General features: G+C 41.5%; 1 protein-coding gene across 2 annotated transcripts in view; it reads left to right on the top strand.

Moving 5' to 3' along the window:
* Positions 1–14,682, top strand: part of MDFIC (MyoD family inhibitor domain containing) — a 146,864-nt gene extending 132,182 nt beyond the window's left edge. The window contains exon 5 of one of the 2 annotated variants that reach the window (XM_068276458.1): positions 14,356–14,682. In XM_068276458.1, the coding sequence (XP_068132559.1) occupies positions 14,356–14,603 (248 nt within the window). In that variant the 3' untranslated portion in view covers positions 14,604–14,682. The remainder of the gene's footprint in view (positions 1–14,355) is intronic. The other variant, XM_068276457.1, reaches the window with a different exon arrangement.
* Positions 14,683–14,930: the final 248 nt, after the last annotated feature.

Raw genomic sequence — 14,930 nt, 5'->3', positions numbered from 1 at the left:
TATTTTGGCTTTAAGGCTTTTTCAATTTCTAACATAAAAGTGTTTTTTGTTTTTTTTGTTTGTTTGTTTTATACAGTGTGTTTACAACTTAACATATGTTGAAACCTACAGTGCTATGAAATTTATTGGAACGCTTCCTGATTTTTTTTTTTATTTTTTTTTTCATGTTTATCACACTTAAATGTTTGAGATCGTCAAACAAGTTTAAAGAGCCACTATCGCTAAACATTTAAAAAATTAAAGTACACGTGTATGCATATGTATATCATGTACATTTGTTGCTGAGTAAAATGCAATATACATTATTTTTCCCCTACGTTGCTGTCTTTTACAGTTGGCCATAAAAGTCTGAAAGATCTAACATGGTTTGACTAGTCCATCTCATAATGGGGGGGGGGGGGTATCCAAGTTTTTTCTTAATTTTCAAAAACACTCACTTTTGTGGCAGTTGCGGAGTCCAATTGCCAGAAAAGTATGCAAGCAAGTAGGTAGGCTACTTTTCCCCTATGTATGCAATTGGCATACAGTGCTTTCCTATGGAGCTGCAAAGGTATGCATTTTTGTAAAGATATATCTAGTAATGTATTTTTCTCTCTGGTCGAAAAGGCAGATTATTAAAAAACGCGAATGCATGCATAAATGCAAATGCAAAGAAAAACGTAGAAACACACGTGCTTTTCTGCACAGACAAGGTGAAAGGGATATAGAGGCTGACATGTTTGTTTCCTTTTAATAATGCACATAGACACCATTCAAGCATGCAGATCAGATGTCTATGAAACATCTGACAATATTAGCTGCATGCTTGTTTGCAGTGTGTAATTTAGACCCTACTGGTCAGGAAGACCAGTAGGACTGCCAGCAACTAGTATTCTTTAAAAGGAAATAAATATGGCAGCTTCCATAGGTATCACACTTCTGATTCTTTTTAAGTAGAGGAATGCCTCCTTGCCATTCCAGCGATAGAACCCCTGAGCTCGGCCGCACTGTGGCTCGTGTCTGTGCATTCACACAGAGCTGAATGGGCTTGGTTTTTTCCACCAAGCGATGGCTCTTTGCTACTGTGCAGGCATGAGCTAGCATGCACTTGTGCAGTGTGACCCTGCTAGTTCACTTACAGGAGTGCTGCTGCAAACTTCTGAAGGTCCCACTGGATCTGTGGTCGGGTGGAGGGCTTAGGAAGCCTCTGAAGGGTCCAGAGGCTTTCCTCTATTCAGGTAAGTATCTTAATTTGAGACTCGTGGATCTCACATGTTTACTTTAATAACATATACAGTGTTTGTTGCTTTATTTTTAATGCACTCCATTTGTACATCATTTTTCACAAACATGTCTGAATCAGGTGGACATGGGGCGTTGCAAAGTCTGCAGCACAAGTTTTCAAACAGAAGGTTTCTAAAAAAACTGTTGCAAATATTTTGTAACCAGTAAAGGCTGTTAGTGGGACAGATTTAAACAACCTTTTCTTATTTCAAGAGAAGATATGATAGCCTACAGGAAGGCTGCTGTGTATTGTGCTTTCTGATAGCATATAAAAGTATGTGTCAAGATGCCTTTCTTTCAAAAAAAACAGCGATTTCACTCAGAGAATTGCTTGTAGAGCTCTATTGCTATTGCTAGTAAGCTTTCTTTAGGCTCCTGAAGGGCCATTGTATATTAATTTGATATTGTATAGTTTTTTTTAGTTTTTGTTGAGTTTCTTTATTCAATCTGTACTGGGACTCTTGGACAGCAAGGTAAGTTTACTGCACTGCTGTCTAGCTCAGTGATTTTGCTGGCATCTCTGGCAGAAAAGACAGAGCTGAGTAAATCTTTTGTAGTTAACAGATGACATCAGCAAACTGCACATAGCCATGAGACCAACAATAGCTGGTGGCTTCAGCTGCTGACTGGGGCCCACTAGATGCAAAACACACAAAAAGCAAATGCTCACTCCCAGCCAGCAATCTGCCATTTTACAGTGGGATTCGAAAGTTTGGGCAACCTTGTTAAACGTGATGATTTTCATGTATAAATCGTTGGTTTTTGGACCATTGTAGCCCCTTCCACACTCCGATGAATTCTGGTTCACCATGAGCTTGCTGGTTAGTCTGTACCTCTGGGTGTTTCAAGTCCTACTCTATAAAGCCAAATTAATCCATGCCATGTACTGATGAGGTTCAACCAATCAGAAACAGTCTGTATGCATGTTGGATTATTATGGCTCTGCACTAATCAGGGCTGTGGAGTCGGTACAAAAATCCACCGACTCCTCAGGTTAGGATTCCTCCGACTCCTCTAATTTGCATATTACAATCTTGTTGATTGAAAGTATGTAACATGAAATGCATCTATTAACTGCCAATGCTTAGGAATTTTAAAACACTACTGAAGTGAGAGAGATATGGAGACTGCCACATTTATTCCCTTTTAAACAATACCAGTTACCTGGCAATCTGGCGGATCTTCTGCCTCTACTACTTTGTCATAGATTAAAACTAGTCCTTGGTAACAATACTTGTAGAAGGTACAGACAGCAATAAAGGACATCTATCAGGCCCTAAGCAATTTAACTGTGGGTACATGTAAGAGTGATGTGCAGGTACTCTGCAGGCGAATGAGGAGATTCTTCCTCTATTACACATTCTTTATGTACAATCTGAACCAGGTTTATGGGTGATAGACAACACCTCTGTGTTCAATGTGCACAACATTCTCCCTTCAGGCCAATCAGTCCCTCGCTGTCCTCCTCCGCCACCTGGATCTTCTGCTATGGGTCCAGGTACCTGAGCCAGTTGGGCATAGTGTGCATGCACACACTCCGCCACCGGGAGCGCACTACACCTGCGCAGCACTAAGGCGCAGGCGGAGAACGCTCCTGGCTGTGGAAGCGGCACGCGGCCGGACTTCGGTCACTGGCTGAATTACCAGGACTCATAGCAGAAGATCCAGGTGGCAGAGGACAGCGAGGGACTGATTATCCTAAAAGGGGCTGGAGGAAGCTCCAGGCATGTATAAAACTTTTCTTTCCATCCATCTCAGGTACCCTTTAATTCGTAGTCCCCAAACAAAAGTTTAACAACATATCAAATTATTTGATTTCATGAGCAAAAGGAGTGTATAAATTTGCATAAACCAGCATCAATGCAATTATTAGCATCTCATTGACCATCTCTATTAGTCACACAGCTACACATCCAGCTTTATTCTTACAGCATAGATGTTATTTAGTATAAATAAAAGATTCCAGTGTACACATCATATATAAAGTTGCAATCAGATATGTGTATCTGACTTTAAAAATATGGGTAGTGCTTTATTGAAGCAGCACAAGTAACTATTTATTTTTTGATTAGTTTATTTCATTTTTGTGGACTAAGCAGAGCTATTACTGTATGTATAAATTATTTATGATGACTATTATCTGAGAAATAGAACATTTTATAATATTTTCTATTTTAAATACAGTTGAAATTCATTAGTCGGAGTCGGTGCATTTTTTTCCAGACTGCGACTCCAGGTACCCAAAATTACTCCGACTCCGACTACTCCACTCCAACTCCACAACCCTGGTACGAATTACAAGCTGACACCTCATTGCATTCCAGCGGATCTGGACGTGTGTTTAGCTTCTAAGGACGATAATGGTTAATTTGCATATATTCAGCAGTGATGCACTGGGAGACATCTCGGAGCTCACCCCAACCTGAATTATCGCAAATACTTTCTGTTGTAAGAAAGCAAACTTTTGTTTTCCATATATCATATAGGAGACACACACAGGGATATTGGAGAAGTGAAATTAAGTTTATTGGATTTACAGGAAGTGCTTAGTAATTGTTTAAATAAAATTAGGCAGGTGCATACATTTGAGCACTTGTCATTTTATTGCTTCCAAAACCTTTAGAATGAATTATTGGAACTCAAATTTGCTTGGTAATCTTAGTGACCCCTGACCTGCATACACAGGTGAATCCAATGAGAGAGAATATTTAAGGGGGTCAAATGTAAGTTTCCCTCTTCTTTTAATTTTCTTTGAAAAGTAGCAACATGGAGGTCTCAAAACAGCTCTCAAATCACCTGAAGACAAAGATTCTTCACCATCATGGTTTAAGGGAAGGATACAGAAAGCTGTCTCAGTTTTCAGCTGTCTGTTTCCACAGTTAGGAACATATTGAGGAATTGGAAGACCACAGGCTCAGTTCAAGTTAAGGCTCGAAGTGGCAGACCAAGAAAAATCTCGGATAGATAGAAGCGACGGAAGATGAGAACAGTCAGTTAACCCACAGACCAGCACCAAAGACCTACAACATCATCTTGCTGCAGATGGAGTCACTGAGCATCGTTCAACCATTCGGTGCACTATACACATTCTTGCAGAGGAACAAGTACAATGTTCTGGGATGGCCATCACAGTCCCCAGACCTGAATATAATTGAAAATATGTGGTGTGAGTTGAAGAGAGCTGTCCATGCTCAGAAGCCATCAAACATGAATGAACTAGAGATGTTTTGTAAAGAGGAATGGTCCAAAATACCTTCAACCAGAATCCAGACTCTCATTGGAACCTACAGGAAGTGTTTAGAGGCTGTAATTTCTGCAAAAGGAGGATCTACTAAATATTAATTTCATTTTATTTTTTGTGGTGCCCAAATTTATGCACCTGCCTAATTTTGTTTAAACAATTATTGCGCACTTTCTGTAAATCCAATAAACTTAATTTCACTTCTCAAATATCACTGTGTGTGTCTCCTATATGATATATTTAACTGACATTTTTCGGAACAACCAACGATTTATACAGGAAAATCATGACGATTAACAATGTTGCCCAAGCTTTCGCATCCCACTGTATATGGCCTGCAGACAGCCCTTCAGCCAATCAAGTGTAATGCTATACACCTTTGTCTGTAGTATCAAATCTAGCAGGAGTTGCAGAAGTTCAGCAAAATTCAGGTGAGAGGGTTCTGTCGGACATAATCGTGGACTTTGTGACCAGCAGGGGGCACCACATGCAGGTATACCCTCTCATTGCCCTCCTCCCTAACCACTTACTCGCATCTAGACACTAGCCCACTAGACAGTGGAGCACTGTAGAGAGACGCCCGCCAACTAGGAACATAGTAGAAGTAACTATAGGAACCTCTTGTCACTGAGTTTATTGCCGAGTTTGCCCCTTTTATATTAAGGGAATGAATGGCTGCCTACAGGAATCAGCAGAGGGGCAGATTGGAGTAGGCACTCCACTGCGCACTTTGTACTATACCTTCAGGGTACCCCAGTGGTTGCACAAGGGCTGGGGGAATGCTCTGCTGTGTTTACTTTGCAGTTCCTATTACTGGATGCATAATTGTGGCGAGGACCATACTGACTGGAATAATGTGGAAACAATGTGTCATTGAGGGTTATGGTCAGTGAGAATCCAGTGTGTCTGCAAAAGTAACACTAGAGGGATAAAGGTGCCCATTGCTTATACTGCATTTTAGTAAGCCATGTTTTACCTCTACTTTCAGGATGGGGGGGGGGGGTATACTTGGATTTGCTTGAAAATCACAGCTCCTAGTAGCTGATCCAGTTAACAAATGACTGACAGATGAGTGTAGAGAAGAAGTTTGTGTGTGAACTATGAGGTCTGAGCAGCTATACATTAGGTGTACTGCCATATTTATTTCCATTTAAACAATACCAGTTGCCTGACTGTCCTGCTGATCTCTTTGGCTGCAGTAGTGTCTTAATCTCACACCTGAAACAGGCATGCAGCCAGTGGCGTAACTAGAAATCATTTGGCCCCCCTGCAAAACTTTGGATGGGGCTCCCTTCATCCAAAACCATCCCCCCGGCTTTCTGCACAGGTAAACTGAAAATCGATGTTATTCAATGGGCTAGTTCACACTTAGATGTGTTTTCCCCATGCAGATAAAAACAGACAGCAGTGAAGCACGGCAAGCATTTTCTCGATCAATTACATTAGCTTCTGTGATAAAACGTGCATGTTTTTACGCATGCAGACACACATGGTGTGCAAAAAATGCGTACATTGGCCTCAATTCACTAAGATCATGCTGCAGATAATAAGGCAAGAGAAAACTTACCTTCACACAGTATGGCTTGGTGCACACCAGAGGAGTTTTTCTGAGCGTTTTGAGTTTTTAAATCTGCTGCTAATGTTATCCTATGTGTCTGTCCACACTGGAGCAATGAGGTTGTGTAAAAAAAAAACCATAGCATTACATTGGGAAGAGCTTTTGAAACCTCTAAAAGCTCTTCCCAATGTAATGATATGTTTTTTTTTTTTTACAAAACCTCATTGCTCCAGTGTGCACAGACACATAGGATAACATTAGCAGCAGATTTAAAAACTCAAAACGCTCAGAAAAACTCCTCTGGTGTGCACCAGGCCTAAGGCCCAGTGCACACCAAAACCGCTAGCAGATCCGCAATACGCTAGCGGTTTTGGGAGCTGATTTCAGAGCGATTCTAGGTATGTTTAGAGAGGTTTTCTAAACATACCTAGCGGTTTTGGGTGCGTTTTTGTGTAGCAGATTACACATATTGTTACAGTAAAAGCTGTTACTGAACAGCTTCTGTAACAAAAATTCCTGGCAAACCGCTCTGAAGTAGCGTTTTTCAGAGCGGTTTGCGTTTTTCCTATACTTTACATTGAGGACGAAACGCTTCCGAAAACCGCAAACGCACAGCAGGAGGCGCGTTTGCGGCTTGGCAAAAACCTCAAACCGCCGGTGTGCACCATCCCATTGCAATACATTAGCCAAGCGGTTTTATAGGCGGATGCGGCCGGCGGATTGCTCCAAAAACCGCTCGGTGTGCACTAGGCCTAAGTTACCTCCTCTGTAGTTAATTTACCTCCTCTGTAGTTAATTTCACACGCAGTTAAAGAGAATCTGTACTCTAATATTCTTACACTAAAAAGCATACCATTATATTCCTTATTTTCTCCCGTGCCCCTCTGTGCTGTTTCTGCCACTCTCTGCTGCAATCCTGAGTGTGTGAGTCATACAGAGTGTGCAGGGGGCCTGCAGAGGGCGTGTATCGCTTCTATCCAATCACAAGCAGCCCTGCACATTCCACACATTCAAGCCTTAGCCCGACAGACACGACAGAGGAAAGGAGATAAGATTTATTACAGAGTCAGTGCAATTAGGAAAGGCTGCAGTAAGCCAGAGCACATTAGAACAGGCATAGGAACTTATAGGATAGAAGTAAGAACTAAGGCTGAAAAATTTGTTACAGAGTCTCTTTAATAAACAGCCTGTCTTTAACTGTGGAGGTATTTTAAGGATTGAAGAGTTAACTTAGACAGAAGAGTTAACTTTAGGTTTGCCTGAGGTAAACTGTTTCCTGAATACTACATGCCTCATCACCATGGTGATAACTCTAGAAACGTTATTAAAGACAGGAGATAAGCTTAGTGAATTGAGGCCATTGTCTACAAATCTTTGTCTGCAAAACTTTGTATGATTCCTTATCAGTGGCTGAGCAGATAGTCATTAGAACAATTGTGCAGAGAGCAGAATGTTTATTTTCTCTCCTTGGCCTTAGTTGTCAGTCTCTCAGGTCGGGCCCCCTGTGGCTTCTGGGCCCCCCTGCGGATGCATCCCTTGCAAGTTCTATTGCTATGCCCCTGCATGCAGCTAATCCAGACAGATTTTTGTTAGAGGCATCTACTCTGCTTGCTTGTTCAGGGTCTGTGGCTACAGGTATTAGAGGAAGTGGATTAGCAGGACAGCCAGGCAATTTTTCTTGTTTAAAATTAAATAAATTAAATGTCAGCCTCCATGTCCCTCTTACTTCAGGTGTCTTTTCACAGTTAACTGGTCCCTGCATGTTGGTATGTGATACAAAGCAGACATCAATGCCACACTAACCCATTGATTTCATTCTTTTGTATTCATTTTCACTTTCAATGGTTAAAAATTCTAAGTAGTAAGCTATGTATAGTCCCTTTTAGAGGAACATACTGTTGTGCGGCTGCCTCACAAAGTTTTCAGATGAAACAAATCACAACCATGAAATGCTCTTGTGAAATCTTGCCCAGCATTGTAATTCTGGTTTCTTAGCCAGACAAGTTAAATGAAAACAGGTGCTGTAGAGCTTTTGTGGGTGTATTCTGCATCTGAATGCTGATCAGTTGCTCAGTATTCCTTGATTATTCCATCATTCTTTTTAATACATTAAAAAGAAAAAAAAGTTATATTCCTCTGAATGTGAGTTTGCTCACAAATTAGCTCTGCTGTGGAAATACTTGGAAGGACAGACATTTATCCAAAGCCATGGATTTATTATTAATGGAAAAAAAGTTAACGTAATCTTAGATTAACTCCAGACACATGTTAGTTTAGATTAGAGTTGGGAAGGATTAGAGCCAGGGATGAGCAGAAAATTCTCCTAATATGCAAAACTCCACTGTATCAGCTACTGAATGATAGATTGAGGGCTGGAACCCACTGGAACCCGCTAGCGATTTCCCTAAACCCTCTGCCAATATAAATAGATGGTGCAAATTCCATTAGAAGCGATTGCGATTAGCAAAATCGCAAACGCAGGACATGCAGCATTTTGATAGCGTTTGCACTTCAATGTAAAGTATATAACCGCTGGCGTAATCGCTTATCAAAACTTGCACGGAGCGATTTTGCTAGCGTTTCGAAGTTAATGTACACTGTAACAAAATTAAAATTAGGTACTTATCTGTTAACCGGGCGCATCCTCTAGGTGGCGACAAAACTCCATCAGAGTTACATCTTTCCCTACTATTCATGTCGGCCTGGAGGGGGAATAGTAATTAGCGCCACCTGCCGGATGCGCCAGCTAACGGATAAGTACCTAAAATTAATAGAAAGGACCAATCAGACTTTAAAACGCTAATCGCTACACACCCGCTGGCAAATTGATACACTTTAAAATCGCTCCCTAAAAAGCTCAAGGAATCACTTACAAACTGCTCATACGAAATGTTTGCGATTGCGTTTTGCAGTGGGTTCCAGGCCTGACAGCTAGTTGCTGTAGCTTGCTAGCATGGCTTACATGCCTTAATAAGTAGTTATTTCCATGCTAGAATAATCTTTACTGTGGATGATGAATGAGCTATATTTGGCTTGATTCTAATTGTATTCAAATCCATAGCACTTAGAAATGAACCAAACAAATGTGTTTTTTTCCCCCTGAGCTGCATACAACTTGCATCAACTTAAAATTATTAGCATATCAGTAACAATCCCTATCTTCCACACATCCTTAGCTATGGCTTCTTTTAAGTTCTAATCGCTTTATGCACCTCCACTGGAAGCTTTTCCCCTCTTTTCCTGATGAGTTAACCCAAATCAAAGCAGTTCAGTAGAAATCTCTTCATCTGAAGCACAGACTTCATAGAAAAAAAATCTGTAAGGTAACTGCATTATTACAGATGGAGAGTAATTTGCTTTGACAAGGGATTTCACCTTGCAATACTTTTGTTTAATTCTGCCATGATTGCTTAACTGCTTAAAGGACAACTGAAGTGAGAGGTATATGCATTTCCTTATAAGCAATACCAGTTACCTGGCTCTCCTGCTGATCATCTGCCTCTATTATTTTTTGCCATAGACCCTGAACAACCATGCAGCAGATCAGGTGTTTCTAAAGGGGCCCATACACCTAATGATTTTCCCGCCGATATACACAGCATATTTGATCACTGTGATCGAATTTGCTGTGAAATCGTTGCTCAAACGCTGACAGAATGATCTTTAATCTTTAATTAATCGTTTCCGTCGAGCCGTCCGTGCGAAACATTTTGCTCAATCGCCGGTGGGTCGGGGTTGCGTCGATAGTGGCGTTTGAACGACCGACGCTAGCGGCAATACATTACTGCTCCGTTGGCGTGAGTCCCCTGATCTCCGCTGTCTTCTTCTCCGCTGGGCTCCGGGTTCCAGCTGGCTTCGCTTCCATCCCGGCAGGTAGTTTAAACAGTAGAGCGCCCTCTACTGTTTAAACTTCCCCGGACAGGAAGTTCAGTGAAGCTGGAGCCGAGCGCGGAGAAGAAGACAGCGGAGACCGGGGGACTCGCGCCAGCCGGATCAGGTAATGTATGCGGAGGGGGAGAGGGGGGGGCGGCAGCTTCACAGATGATGAATCGATTTCAGGCTGAAATAGATTCACAATCTGTTTGCAGTAAAGGCAGCCATACGATCCCTCTCTGATCAGATTCCATCAGCGAGGGATCTATCTGTTGGTCGATCTGATGGCAAATCGACCAGTGTATGGCCACCTTAACATTATGTCAGATCTGACAAGATTAGCTGCATGTTTGTTTCTGGTGTGATTCAGACACTACTGCAGCCATGCAGGACACTATGGCAGGGCTGCCAGGAAACTGCTATTGCTTAAAAGGAAATATATATGGGAGCCTCCACATCCCTCTCACTTCAGGTGTCCTTTCAGCTGCAGGCAAGTGGCAGCAGTATACAGAAATGGCAAAACGTTCTGTATACCTGAAGTCATGCCCAACACCATTGAAATTAATATGGAAACTGTACATCTGCACAGTTTCTCCATCAACCATCCCACTTCTTACTTTGTAAACTGCTCACACATTTATTAAATGTGCAGCTGTGCATTGCGATGGACAGATTTGACAGCACGGTGGACTCTCACTTTTTTTGTGTGTCAAAGGTAGGATATATTGTTTAAGAGATTCCTCTCAATCTCCAGTGCCCAATAGAAAAGTTTTTTTAGGACTGGTGCACACCAGAAGAGCTTTCCTAAGCGCTTTGTGATTTTAAAAGCTCCTGTTAATGTTATGCTATGTGTGTGTGCACACTGGAGTATCAAGAGCTTTTAAAATCCCTAGCGTTTAAAAAGCTCTTGTGGTGTGCACCAGCCCTTAGGCCTGTAACCCACTAGAAAGCACAAAGCACTATCGCAATCACTAGTGATTTGTAATAGCGTTTTGCAAGGAATTTTGGGAGCGGTTTCCATACTCCTATACAATGCACTAGAATGGAAATGCTCCCAAAATGCTACATGTCCTGTGATTGCAATTTCGTTAATCGCGATTGCTCTAGTGGAATCTGTTCCGTCCATTTACATTGGCAGACCGTTTAGGGAAATTACTAGGGATTTGAAGCGCTCTCTAAAGGCTCACAAAAACGCTCTAGAGGGTTCCAGGCCTCAGTAGGAACCTCAATTAAGCCCCATGAGGACTGATTTGAATTTAATGCCGGGGCTTATTTCTTTCTAAGTTTTTTTGCATGTGTTAAATATATTCCTGTTTGCAGCAGCTTTGCCTGCTATTTTGCAGGCGAGCAATGCTAATGTTACTGGCAGCGTAATGATGTTTGGGAATCGCTTTGTGAATATCCAAACTGCCACCACAGGCTATGCACAACACATGGCTGCATTCTGTTTAGTAAATCCTCCTCTAAGTGTGTTTTTACTGCAGTATTGTAAAGAGTTGGCCTTACCCCTTCTCTACAGGTAACCTCATGTGACAGACAGTGGATGAAGTGATTGGCTCACAGTGATCACAGGGTCAGTAGCCAATGAAATTGGCTCCTAACCAGCGCACAGAACTCGGTTTCAATTAGACAGCTGAGTTTAACTGTGACGGAAGCACAATCATGGCAAGAGCACACAGAGCCAGGCTATTGAAAACTACATCCTGACAGAGATAAGAGACTGCAAACAGGACGTAGATTTCAATAACCTATCTGCAACAAGTTAAATAACATTTTACCAATTAAAACAAATATTCAAAACCTAGGTTAGTACATCTAAAAGTGTGTTCCTAAAAGCATCTTAAATATCGTTCTGGTACAGTTGAAATGCAGAACAAGGGCAAGTTGCAGAATTTATTTAAATGTCTTGCGCATCTGTAGGATTCTTGCTGCATAAGCGGTTGCTAAAGCAGTACATTTTAAATCCTTATAGAACAACTTCTCTTCACAATCACAGTATTTATTATAGTATGTTATCTATTGCAAAAATATGCAGCCGGTATCAAACTTGTATAGACAAGTGGAACCTGCATTCTGGAGATCTTGCCTACAAGTGTAGATATTCTTAGCTATTGAAGTATTCTTAAAGGGGTTCTGTGGGGGTTGTGGAAGAGAAAAACGGACACTTACCTTGGGCTTCTATCAGCCCCATGCAGCGGTAATGTCCCACGCCGTCCTCCTCCCATCTGCCGTTCTCCGCCGCCGGCCCCGGTCTAAGCGGCATGGGATCCAACTGAGGCTGCGTTAGAGTGGCCGCGCACCCGCTCGCTTCCGCCTCCGTCATCGGAAGCTTACTGCGCAAGCGCAGTACAAGGCTCCGTTGTACTGCACCTGCGCAGTAAGCCTCAGATGACGCGAGCGGAGGCACGGCAACGCGCATTATTCGTCTGTATGTCAGATGAATAATAGCCTGGTGCCGGCTGCGGGGAACGGCTGATGGGAGCAGGACGTTGTGGGACATTACCGCTGCATGGGGCTGATAGAAGCCCAAGGTAAGTGTCCGTTTTTCTCTTCCACAACCCCCACAGAACCCCTTTAAGAACACAAGATGTATGTCTTTGGTTTGTGTAGCAGTATGTTTTAAGAGGTGTTTAACAGGTTAAAGGAGAAACTGTTTTGTTTGGGTAGTGGGCTCTATTCACAAAATTTCTCCTACATGACTTGTTTATCACCTAATTGATAAAAAATAACCTTTCAGCACTTTTACAAGCACAATAATCACTCAAAGTAAGTTGTTCCTGGTTAACTTAATTTTAATATTGCTTTTCTTACCATAATTATATTATATTTTGCTCTTTGGAAACTTAAAAAAGTAACATAGATAAGGTGAAAACAGAGGAAAACTGGTGAAAAAGCATTGTGAATCACGCCCATTGTGTTTATCTATAATGCAGTGTAAGGGCCCGTTCAGATCACAAATGCGGATGGTCATGCGTGCGGACCGCAACGCGTACGAAAGCATGGCCATCCGCATTTGTGTGTGTTGCGTGGCTGATCCCATCACTGAAAAGTGAATGGGACAGCCACGCGTTTTAGCAAAATCTGCGTGCAGCATGCGTTCCCGGACCGCACAGGTCCGGAACGCATGCAGTGTGAACATCAGACATTGCACTCTATGCAATGTCTGATGTCGTGCGTATCGGCCACCTGCACGCGTTTCCAAAACGCGGCTGGAAACGCGTGCAGTGTGAACGCTCCCTAAGTGCTTCATTTGTGGCAAACCTTTTTGATTAAGAAAGGATGTATTATTTATGTGGTACATGTGCTGTACTACTTTTATGTGATAATGCATGTATGTATGATTGTTCCAGTTTGATAAAAGTGTTTTACATTAGTTGTTATACTTATGGGAAAAATTACAGTTTTTCTGTATCCAGACCTAAAATGATAATACAAGAACATTTGTAAAACGCTTTTCTCCCATAGGACTCGAAGCCCAATGGAAATTGCAATGGGTTTACACATTTTTTTGTTGACAGCTATGCACTGCGATTCCACTCTGAATCGTAACCCATGCGTTGGGACATCAGACAGTGTAATATATGGACTTCTGATGTCCCTTCGGATTGCGTGGCATTGCGCTTCAGAAAACACAACACGTTGTGGTAAGGGGCCTTACAGGAAGTGGGTGCATTTCCTAAACATAGCCAGATAAGCATTGGTGGGTTTTGCAGCAATGCTTACCTGGAAATCTGGGCATTTTGGTGTACTGTTTTGCTGGAGGAGTCCGTGAAAGGTGTAATTAATCACATTACTTGCATACAGTGGGGTTCTGTTCCTAAAATTCAGCTTTAAAACATAAATTTGTATTTAGGTTGTTTCACAAAAAGTAGTTCCTCTAACACAAAATATATATATCTCCGCTTTCAAGTACTAACTAAAACAAATGTTTAAGTTGACTTTTTTATCCTCCAAAAAAAGATGGTCTTCTCATTCTTCAAGTACACCTGTGTTTTAAATAAAACAAGGCAGTGAAGATGAGGAAAACGAAACTGCTCTGTGCATTCACCTAGATCAGCCTGTACACACTCAGATATGCAAATCTCATCTTTCCTGTGCAAAGCTGATCATGGTCCCTCCCATCTTTTCAGACCTTTCTCTTGTGCTGACCTATTGCTTCGAACCACAGTTTTACCATTCAGTAGAGAGATTCAGGAAGTGGAAGGCATGCTTGATAGTCCCGGAGTAATAGTAACATTACCATATTATGGAACCCCCAGCTTCAGAACTTCTTGGAAACTTGATTGTGAATAGAATTATTTTTCATTTTAAAAAGTTTATTTTTTCCAAGTTGCTTGATTTGTTCCTTTTTGGTTTGAACCATTTTTAACTTTATTTTTCTTTTCTATGTACCTATCGTGGACTCCCTCAACCAATCAAGATTGCTGTGTTCACTGTATCTTAGCCTGCTTATTCTGTGAGTTCCTTACGCTTTGCAACATTGTACTGGGACAAGCATCTTGTGGAATCTGCACGTCCGAGACCTGTTGTTGTTGCTGTGGAGAAGAAATGGGAGATGACTGCAACTGCCCCTGTGACATGGATTGTGGCATAATGGATGCTTGCTGCGAATCCTCAGACTGTTTGGAAATTTGCATGGAATGCTGTGGAATTTGTTTCCCATCATGAAGGCAAAACTCTTCCAAAACAACTGGATTTTTATGTGATTCTTTTTTTTTTTTTCATTATTTAAATTGAAAAAAAGACATTTTTTCGTTTGTAGGACTTATTTGCACTGCTACAAAATATTATTTTACTGGAGATCAAAACTTGGAAAAAACAAATAACTGCAAAATGTTTTTATAAATCAATGTAATAAAGTCAAGGTTATAACCCTAAGTAGTTATATCACTAAGCCTTGATGCCCAAAAAAGGTTTGTCCATTCCGCTCAGTGGTTAAACTTTAATTCCAGACCAAATTTTTTATTTTTAGATATAGTGGGACTGGTAAGAATT

This window comes from Hyperolius riggenbachi, chromosome 3 (assembly GCF_040937935.1).
Source record: "Hyperolius riggenbachi isolate aHypRig1 chromosome 3, aHypRig1.pri, whole genome shotgun sequence".
Lineage (NCBI taxonomy): Eukaryota > Metazoa > Chordata > Amphibia > Anura > Hyperoliidae > Hyperolius > Hyperolius riggenbachi.
Note: the sequence above shows the minus strand (reverse complement) of the source record. Positions and strands in the feature narration are given on the sequence as shown.